The sequence below is a fragment of the Misgurnus anguillicaudatus genome, chromosome 23 (genome assembly GCF_027580225.2).
Source record: "Misgurnus anguillicaudatus chromosome 23, ASM2758022v2, whole genome shotgun sequence".
In the NCBI taxonomy this organism is placed as follows: domain Eukaryota; kingdom Metazoa; phylum Chordata; class Actinopteri; order Cypriniformes; family Cobitidae; genus Misgurnus; species Misgurnus anguillicaudatus.
In genome coordinates this window covers 12,966,123-12,975,977 of record NC_073359.2, presented here as the reverse complement: position 1 = coordinate 12,975,977, position 9,855 = coordinate 12,966,123, and the positions used below count along the sequence as shown (strand labels likewise).

The 9,855-nt window shown below is 38.5% G+C and overlaps 1 protein-coding gene and 2 non-coding genes across 8 annotated transcripts; all 3 read left to right on the top strand.

The window, feature by feature from the left end:
• The first annotated feature begins 1,374 nt into the window (after nt 1–1,374).
• Nucleotides 1,375–9,359, top strand: ncl (nucleolin). 6 transcript variants are annotated; one of them, XM_073862301.1, is made up of 17 exons: nt 1,375–1,534; nt 2,866–2,964; nt 3,045–3,177; nt 3,262–3,384; nt 3,687–3,725; nt 4,017–4,130; nt 4,347–4,481; nt 4,628–4,714; nt 4,896–5,019; nt 5,123–5,259; nt 5,442–5,568; nt 5,654–5,790; nt 5,898–6,030; nt 7,622–7,767; nt 7,858–7,984; nt 8,270–8,550; nt 8,675–9,359. In XM_073862301.1, the coding sequence occupies exons 1-17, from the start codon at nt 1,517–1,519 to the stop codon at nt 8,731–8,733; spliced, it is 2,019 nt and encodes a 672-aa protein (XP_073718402.1). In that variant the 5' UTR covers nt 1,375–1,516; the 3' UTR covers nt 8,734–9,359. The 6 variants fall into 6 exon arrangements, with proteins under 6 accessions (XP_073718402.1, XP_055073919.2, XP_055073917.2 ...); XM_055217944.2 differs by having other exon boundaries at nt 3,262–3,405; nt 3,600–3,725; nt 4,631–4,714; XM_055217942.2 differs by having other exon boundaries at nt 3,262–3,405; nt 3,600–3,725.
• LOC129454359 (small nucleolar RNA SNORD82) lies at nt 4,753–4,828 on the top strand. Its single transcript, XR_008647862.2, has one exon. It is a non-coding gene; the product is annotated as a small nucleolar RNA SNORD82 (small nucleolar RNA).
• Nucleotides 8,023–8,155, top strand: LOC129454358 (small nucleolar RNA SNORA75). The gene has a single exon (XR_008647861.2). It is a non-coding gene; the product is annotated as a small nucleolar RNA SNORA75 (small nucleolar RNA).
• Nucleotides 9,360–9,855: the final 496 nt, after the last annotated feature.

Here is a 9,855-nt window from a genome sequence, read left to right as displayed (position 1 = left end):
CCCTTAGTGCCAATTGGGCATCGTTTAAATGCCAAGGCCTACCTAAGCATTGTTTCTGACCATGTCCATCCCTTTATGACCTCCATGTACCCATCCTCTGATGGGTACTTCAGCAGTATAATGCACCATGTCACAAAGCTCGAATCATTTCAAATTGGTTTTTTGAACATGACAATGAGTTCACTGTATGTGCATCGTGCCCTGGATGTGCATCGCACAAATCTCCATCAACTGCAAGATGCTATCCTATCAATAAGGGCCAACATTTCTAAAGAATGCTTTTAGCACCTTGTTGAATCAATGCCACGTACAATTAAGGCAGTTCTGAAGGTGAAAGGGAATCAAACACAGCATTAGTATGGTGTTCCTAATTATCCTTTAGGTGAGTGTACAAACATATAATATAATAAAGCAAACTAAGATAAATATTAAATATGCGCCAATTGTCATTTATCTTTGTTCCTGGTGAATTAGTGAATTTTAAAATGATAGATATTTATAAACACTTTTTGGTTGTTAAATGTATATGACATTTTAATTGTATTTTTATTGTGTGCTATAGGCCTACACTTAAAATTGTAAAAGAAAGTTTACCTTATCCATCTGTACAAAATTAAGTGTTTGGGACATGAATATGCTCCTGTAGCTCAGTGGTTGAGCACTGTGTTTGCAGCGCAAAGGTCATCGAACCCAGGGAACACAACTACTGATTAAAAAAATGTATACCTTGTAAGTTGCTTTGGATAAAGCATTGATGTAATGTAAATGAATAATTTCCATTGGACAGTATGAAAAAGAGAAGTCTGGTCAGTATTTAATGCTGTGGTATTGGGAATTAGAGGAACGTTAGATTACATTGGCATTGTGGCATTTCTGTGTTTGTGTTAACCGTGGTATAAGCAGAATTCACATTTCTGTAATAGTAAACATTTTATAAAAAAGTAAAAAAAAAACATCAGAATATATAATGCAGCCTAACTTACCTATACTTTTTTGAAAAGTACTGCACAGTGTTTGACTTACGATATGTAATCAATACCCAGACAATATACAAATACACATTAGGATATTAAGCAGGTGATGGCAAAATTGATTATTATTTACAGTAAGTACAGTATGTGTACAGGTCATTATTATGTATACCAAGTTATCGACCTCCTTTTCAAGATAAATAATGTAAAAACGTTTTCCAGTTTCCAGTACGCCTGTATAAAAAGGTTGTAAGTTACTGGGGGGTTTAAACACATTCCAAGTCCACATGGCCTACACATGGTTCGTAGCGTTGCTTTATCATTCCTACTATGCATTGGTTCATAGTAGGGTTCGAAACTGTAAGTAAAGGAAACGCGATTGGACAGTGGGTCGAATGGGCGGGGTTCAGTTGCCTATACTAAAAGCGAAGTCGAGCCGAGCGCCGCTCTTGAGTTTTCACCGAACAGAGAAGCACGTGTGACTGAAGAGTTTAACGTGCGCAACGCTTTCGTTTATCTACTTAAGTCAAGAATAGAGTGCAATCATGGTGAAACTTGCCAAGGTAAGACATCTGCATGCGTATTTACGTCATTTCATACGGCGATTTAAATACAAAATTAGTACATTGCTGGAAAATATAGGTTTTCTTGCAAATTTTTTAATAGGCCTACGATTATTTTAGTGTGAACTTTAAGCTCGTACCGTGAAAATGGTTTTAAATGTGTGTTTTTTTTTTGGGAAGATGTATGAAGTAATTTGTACGTGTGGTCGATTTTATTCGTTATTCGGGGAATCTGGTTTGACCATGCTGCCCCGTTAGCAGGCCTCTATTGACATGCGTGGAAAAAAATATTCATTTTTTTTTATCCGTTTAACGTTACTTGTAACATGTGTTATATTAAACCACAATCAAGTCACGTACAACACCAAGATGTGTACCGCTTTTAGATCGTAGCTGTTTTGCGTTATACACAAGTTATTTAGTAACGCGTGTCGCTTAGCCATGTAGCTCCATGCTAAACTCCTCCATTTTGACTCGCGAAACTCAAGAAGAAGCTCGAGCGGATATTCATCGAGCTTGAATAAACCGCGGACCCATTTAACGAATATAATAATACGAATCTGCGCGAGTGTGACGTTAGGGTGCAACAATGGTTAATTATATTTAAACTAGTTTGTAGCACGCTTTTCGCTAGCTTTAACGTTTCGCACGTGTAACGTAAAACCCACGTGGGTACGTCCACGCGCGTAGTTGCGGTCGAAACTCTCGCTCTTAAACTGTCTGTGGGCCTGAAACAATAAACTATAATCGCATTTTGTTTTCTTTTCGCAGTAAAATAACTACCAAATACTGTATTTTTTTACTATTAATTTGCTAATAACTAGGCCACGCCTCCAAACATTTTGCGTTGCATAAACATGCCTCGTGGTGTTTAAATACACGAGGACACGTGCGATATTATCGAGGTGCAGACAAACTTCAGTGAAGGTGTTTAATTTTAATAAATGACTTTTTCACAGCAATAAAACTAAAATAAAACTTTAAACACCTGTTTTAAGTGACTTTTACGATTTTGCCTACTTTGTTTATAAAAGGCTAATTACAGTTGAGCAATTGGTACTTTTTACATCCCAAATGCATTACATACATTCTGTTAAGTAGGTACACTACACTTACCTGACTGAGTTACACAGTGACCATAAAATAATAAATTATTTGTGGTATGCATAATCTTTCATCATAGTAAAGAACATTTCCTTATTATTGTAGTGTTAGGAATTTTACAAATATAATTATTTTAAGGTACCCATGTTTATGAATATAAAACTTTGCCATAAGAGAAATATGGTCACCTGATTGATTTGCGTTAACAAATGGATGTCTATTTTTAGCAGGGGGCCAAGAAACAGACACCTCAGAAGAAGAAAGCCCCTCCACCTCCAAAAGAAGTGGAAGAAGAGTCCAGCGAGGAGGAGAGCGACGAGGAAGAGGTGAAGATTTGATCAGATGCCCATTAATATTACACGTCTAACAATTTCACCACTTTAACCATTTAACTTAAATTCTGCAGGCACCACCGACCAAACCCGTTGCGAAGAAAAACGCAACTCCTGCAAAAAATGCTCAGGTAAAAAACGGAAAAGCTGCAGCCAAACAGGAGAGCGAGGAGGAGGATGACGACGATGATGATGACGACGAATCTGGTACGCAAAATATTCATGGCTAGCTATTTTTTTAAATCAAGTTAGATGTTGTACAATGTGACTTCAATGTATTTCTCACTGTAGAAGAGGAAGCACCTCCACCAAAGAAGGCTACACCTGCCAAGCCTGCTGCCACAAAGAAAGCTGCAGCCACCCCTGCCAAGGCAACTCCTGCAAAGAAAGCGACTCCTGCAAAGAAAGCAGCACCTGCCGAGGAGTCTGATGATGGTACGATATAAAGTTCTTAATGAACTCGCCCTCATTCCATCTTAAATGTATATGTTTAACACAAAGATTGAGAAAATATGCCATTACTTTATGCCTTAATTATCATTAAAGTAATCCAAGCAACTCCAATCGAATAATGTCTTTTCTAATTAAATGTAAATAAAATATCAAATATATTAAATTTGGGTTTACAGATGAGGATGATTCAGAAGAGGAAGAGGCACCCCCACCCAAGAAGGCCGCCTCTGCGAAGAAAGCAACTCCTGCAAAGAAGGCCGCACCTGCTGAGGAGTCTGATGATGATGACGACGACGATGAAGGTATGGAGTAATTCATCTCAAATCTTAAGATATGCTGCTGTAATAACATGCAATGGTGTATACACACATGTAATTTTAATTTGGTGACACTAGAGGGATACAAAGCATGCCTATTGTGCGTGAATACAAGTTTTGTATTACAATGTCGTTTGCATTGATCTCTGTAAAGTCTGAAAAGTCTGAATTTTGTATGCCAGCTATTTACAGCAACTTTAAATGATCACAAACAATTGAGTTGTACAATTCAAAAATGGTAAGAGCATTAATAACAATGCATTTGATCTCTTGTAGATGAAGAGGAAGAGGCTCCTCCTAAAAAGGCAGCCCCTGCTAAAGCTACTCCAGCTAAAGCCCCTGCAGCTAAAGAAGAGTCAGATGATGATGAGGATGACGACGACGATGAAGGTGTGTATGAGCTAGTTTAGAAGCTAGAGCAGTCAAAAACTGCTAAGGTATTTGAATATTGGAAGCTGTTAATTTTTTACTAGACATGTGATGAACCACAAGGGACTTAATACTGAATGTTTTGGATGACACTCTTGTTCTGATGTCAGTGTCTCTTTAGATTAAGTTTTTCTTGCATCCTTGTCAGTTTTTTAAAGCTGTTTTTTTCTCCTTTAGACTCTGAGGAAGAAATGGATACAACACCAGCCCCCAAAGCCAAAAAGGCAGGATTGGTGAAGGCTAAGGAAGAATCGGATGAGGAAGATGATGACGATGAGGAAGATGATGATGAGGAGGAAGACGACGAAGAAGGTGTCCTTTTAAAATCCTGTTTAACACAACAGCAATTAGTCTTGTATCCATGTCTGCTGTGTTCATGTGATGGGTTGTGGCGATGACAGGATAATAAAAGCCTTAGTATTTACTACTGTACTAATTCGGTACATTTCGTTTTCCAGAAGTTCCCCAAACTCCAGGAAAAAGGAAAGCAGACACAAAAGAGAAGGGCACACCCCCAGCCAAGAAGGCAAAAAGTGATGGAGAAGGTGAGGGTTTCAGTTTGTTAGTTTACTCTCTATATATGAAGACAAAAGATGATGAACAACAAGGGACTTAATACTGATGCATGTGATGTCACCTTTGTTAAATTCTGATTGTCTTTACAAGAAACATCAATTTTGCCTACTTATTTTAGGAAACTAACTTTTTGGGTGATTTTTTTTTCAGGCTTCAGTCTCTATATTGGCAACTTGAATTCAAATAAAGATTTCGATGAACTTAAGGCGGCAATTTCAAAGTTCTTCTCAAAGGAAAACCTTGAAATTCAGGATGTGCGTCTTGGCGGGACCAAGTAAGGACATATTTTAAAAACATGTCTATTTTTTTAATTGAGGTTTGTACAATGTTACTTTACATCCGACATCAGTTTAAGAGTATTTGTTGTCGTTTTGTAGGAAATTTGGATATGTTGACTTTTCGTCCGAGGAAGAGTTGCAGAAAGCGCTGGAGCTTAATGGGAAGAAGTTAATGGGCCAGCCACTGAAACTTGACCGAGCCAGAAGCAAAGAGAGCTCTCAGGATGCCAAGAAAGGTAGTTGAGCAGACTTCTGCCACAAACATTAATCTAACCATGTTCAGAACTGATGACATCTTGTTTGATTCCTGAACACCCGTGTGGGCTAAAAAGATAGTCAAGTACTGATCTGGATGAATCTTTGTGCAGTGCTTGAAAATGTTAAAGTTAAAGGTGTCAACATTAAATTTTTTCGTCAGAGAGAGATGCTCGCACTTTGTTCATCAAGAACCTTCCATACTCCATAACACAAGATGAACTTAGGGAAGTCTTTGACCAGGCTGTCGATATCAGAGTACCAATGGGCCAGAACGGTTCAAGCAGAGGGTAAGGAACAACCACCATATGAATTACTAGTATATGTAAAACATGCTTGCGGCATAGTTGACGTTATGTTCTGTTATTTGTGCAGAATTGCCTACATTGAGTTTAAGACAGAAGCTATTGCTGAAAAGATGATGGAGGAGGCACAAGGGGCTGACGTTCAAGGACGCTCCATCATGGTAGATTTCACAGGAGAAAAGAGTCGACAGGGTGGCAGAGCACCAGGTTTGTTACGTTACAGTCTTGCGTTGGGCTAGATGTAAAGTTTATCCAGATGGTAATCGTCTAGATCTGCTCTTTTGTTAACGTTTGCTTGCTTTTCTTACCTGTAGGAGGCTCAGGTCCATGTAGTAAAGTTCTTGTGGTGAACAACTTGGCGTTTAGTGCGAATGAAGACTCTCTCCAGAGTGTGTTTGAGAAGGCGACAGCTATCAGAATACCACAGAATAATGGCAGGCCAAAGGGGTGAGTACCGGCCGTGTCAAATTTCCTCGAGTACAATTTGGGCTTGAGCATGTACTGAAAAGTGTATGAATCGCCTTAACAAATCAAGACACAAATGAGATGGTAGAGACAATTTAGACTGTAGTCTAGGGATGTAACACTTAAAGGAACAGTATGTAAGAAATTTATATCAATTAATCATAAAATAACCCTGATATGTCACTAGACATTAAGGGGTTGTATACACCAAAACTTTTAAACGTGGCTGAAAACGCCTGGACAACGCCCGAATGCCAGCTGTTTTTCAGCTGAGTGCCAGCTTTCTTCAGCTAAGTGCTTTGGTAGCTCTGATACGTCAGCTGTGAGACGGTTGGTTGCTGTGCTACTTGTCCCGCCCCTCCTCTACTGTGATTGGACGGCCGCGTGAGAACTGACATTGACGAGCGGAGCTTTTCATTCAAAGTTGAACATTTTTTCACATTCTGTGCTCAGCCCCAAGAAAAAACCCGCCATCTGCTGGCTTATTTGAAAAACTACAAATTTACAAAAATTACAAAGTTTCAAATAGATTTTACAAGTGCAAGTGCACTTTTGTTTGCGTAAATCAAATAAATACCATTTATTGTGGCAAATTGGGGTCGTGCCGTACATTTTCATCTAGTTCCCATAAATCGGATTTTTATAAAAACACCAGACAAATCATCGGCCTACCAGAAGTCTGGAGTACTTCATGACCTAGGAGAGAACTGCACGACACCTGCGCTCGCGCTTAAAAAGAAAGGTGCTTTAAACTCATCTGATCACATCATTAATGAAAACTGAATAGAAAAGATTGATCAGTCTAAAGAAATATTAAGTAAACATCCATCAGCACAACTAGATTTCCCTAAATGTGAACTTTTTTTTGGATTTAAATTCAGTCAGTGAAGCACTCTCATCAAACACGTGGGCAGCAGTCCTGAATTAATGCGTTTCTTACAAGTGGTTAATGATGGACAGGAGTTTTTGAGCCATGACACTGGTGATTAAAAAAATGAAGTAATACTAACCTTGGATTTTATTGCAGTTAACCTTTAAACTGGTAATCATTACATCTTTACTGTAAAAGTTGACATGGTTTAAGGCTCTGATAAAGTGAAACACGGTCTAAATTACACATCAAATGAACCTATAGCCTGTTGATATCTTTAGCAAACAAACACTAGTATTTTATTTATTACTCGGTTTTAAATGCATAATTAGACACACAGGGGTAATCCAAATAGTTGTATACTTGACAGTAGGTGGCAGTAATACACTGTGTATGAAACGTACCTGCACTAACTGCATTTATTTCAGTGCCATGCTGCATTGTCTGTAGATCAAGGGTCTTACAAACCCTGTCATTTAAACCCTTTTGGCTTAAACTATATACTTGAAGTACCATTTGGGATTAAGTAGTCGTAAATATTTCACTTATTTAATAGTACATTTGTATGTTTACTTTAAGTGTTTTTACATGGTGGTGGTTATTATTAGTTGAATCAAATCTAAATCTAATTTAACTAATTTTGTGTGGTGGGGGAAAAAGATTAAGTTTTTGTTGTGTAACACATGTAATGATGTTTTACAGATTTGCGTTTCTTGAGTTTGAGAGCGTGGAGGATGCCAAGGAGGCGCTGGAGAATTGCAACAACACAGAGGTCGAGGGCAGAACTATCAGACTAGAGTACAGTCAAAGCAGAGAAGAGCGAGGTGGAGGAGGAAGAGGCAACTCAGGTTTGTGTATTTTTTAAACTTTTTCCCAATTATTGTTTTATTAACCATTTCTATCCTTGTCATTTCTAACTGTCTTGTCTCTGCTTTTAGGACCCACAAAAACTCTGTTTGTCAAAGGCCTGTCAGAAGACACCACAGATCAGATGCTGAAAGATGCTTTTGACGGATCTGTCGCAGCCAGAATCGCCACAGATAGAGATACAGGATCCTCAAAAGGGTACAGACATTGCGTTTTATCTCTCAGTTTGCCTTTTTTGCTTCTCATGAGCTCCTCTCTGTCAATCCAGTGGCGGTGTACGGATTCGCACGAGAAGTAGATTCAAATTCACATTTAAACCGGTGATCCCACTATGTTTGGGGATTTACCTATGTCTGATGTGAGACAAAAAGATAGTTAATTACTCACAACCCTCAGTTGTTAAGGTTATAAAACTGCTTTGAGTGCTTTTTTGAGTGACATTTGGTTTGATGTCCACCTTACGACTAAATCTTGTTCCTCCAGGTTTGGGTTTGTAGACTTCGACAATGAACAAGACTGCAAGGCAGCTAAAGAAGCAATGGATGACGGTGAGATCGACGGACAAAAAGTGACACTGGACTACGCCAAGCCCAAGGGCGAAGGAGGTCGAGGGGGCGGCAGAGGAGGATTCGGTGGTTTCGGCGGCCGAGGTGGAGGAAGGGGTGGATTTGGTGGCCGCGGAGGTGGAAGAGGTGGTTTTGGCGGCCGTGGAGGTGGAAGAGGCGGTGGCTTCAGGGGAGGAAGAGGAGGTGGAGGACGAGGAGGTAGTTATCCACTAATATCTGCTTTTTGAATATACTGTTAACTTTATATGCTTGCGATAGCCAAAACCCGAAACAAGGTTTATATACAGCTCCTAATTTATGAAACCTTTTGAACGTTTTTCAGGTGGACGAGGTGGATTTGGGGACAGGCCACAAGGAAAGAAAATTAAGTTTGATGAATAAATCTGTTATTGAATGTACTTATTTCCTTGCTTAAATCTATTTTGCCAGAGTGTTTATAGGACATTCCAGAAAGCGTCAGTAATTGATATCTGTACAGTGACCCTGACCCCTTGCTCTCTTCTTTTAAACTGTGTGAGTTCTGAGATGTCCCATTCATGTACATCCTCATCTGTTTTGTTGAAGTGAGGATTATTCAGACTTTAAATGTGAATGTTGTAATTATGCTCTGCTTGTTTAGGTACATGTTGTACATGCGACAGTTTGTGTTTTTCTTTTGTTATGGTGTTACGGTTTTTCCCTCACATTTTATTTAATTTCATTTTTAAGTTAACCTTTTTATAAGGTAACCTTAGCGAGTTTATTGTGCAGTACCTTTTTAATGTGCAAAGCATATTGTAACACATGCATACAAATTGATTCTGAACATTTATGTAGAAGTCAGTGACAAGTTTTGAGTAGGTAAATGGACAATGGATGCAACAGAAAAGAAAAGCTTCAGTCCAGATGATGTCAAGTTTATAACATGAAGTAAATTTGGCTTGTGGTTAGTTCATTTTATATCAAAGTCAGATTTGTCATGAAATGTAAAGAACTTGCCGCTTTGATTAAAAACTGTTTTTAAACTTTTCGATTGTGATGATTTGAGCATTTTGACCTGGCTACCACATAGATTACTTTCTACAAATAAGTTTTTTTAATATGATTAAAATTGAATTTATAAATGGCTAATGATGGTGAGGACAGTATATTTAAAATCAGATTGGTATTTCTGATGTTTATAATGCTTATCTCGGACAATACAGCTACAATATCTGTGTCCTGACAAATGTGTAAATCCTGACCTTTTGTATACAGTTTACATCAGTCAAACCCAAGATCATGATTTAAATGGACATTCCACTTTTTAAAAAATATACTCATTTCCCAGCACCCCTAGAGTTGCCGTTTTGGGATCCATTCAGCCGATCTCTGGTGCTACCACTTTTAGCATAGCTTAGCATAATCCATTGAATCTGATTAGACCCTTAGCATCACGCCAAAAAATAACCAGAGTTTCGATATTTTTCCTATTTAAAAGTCGACTTCTGTAGTTACCTCGTGGACTAAGACCGACAGAAAATT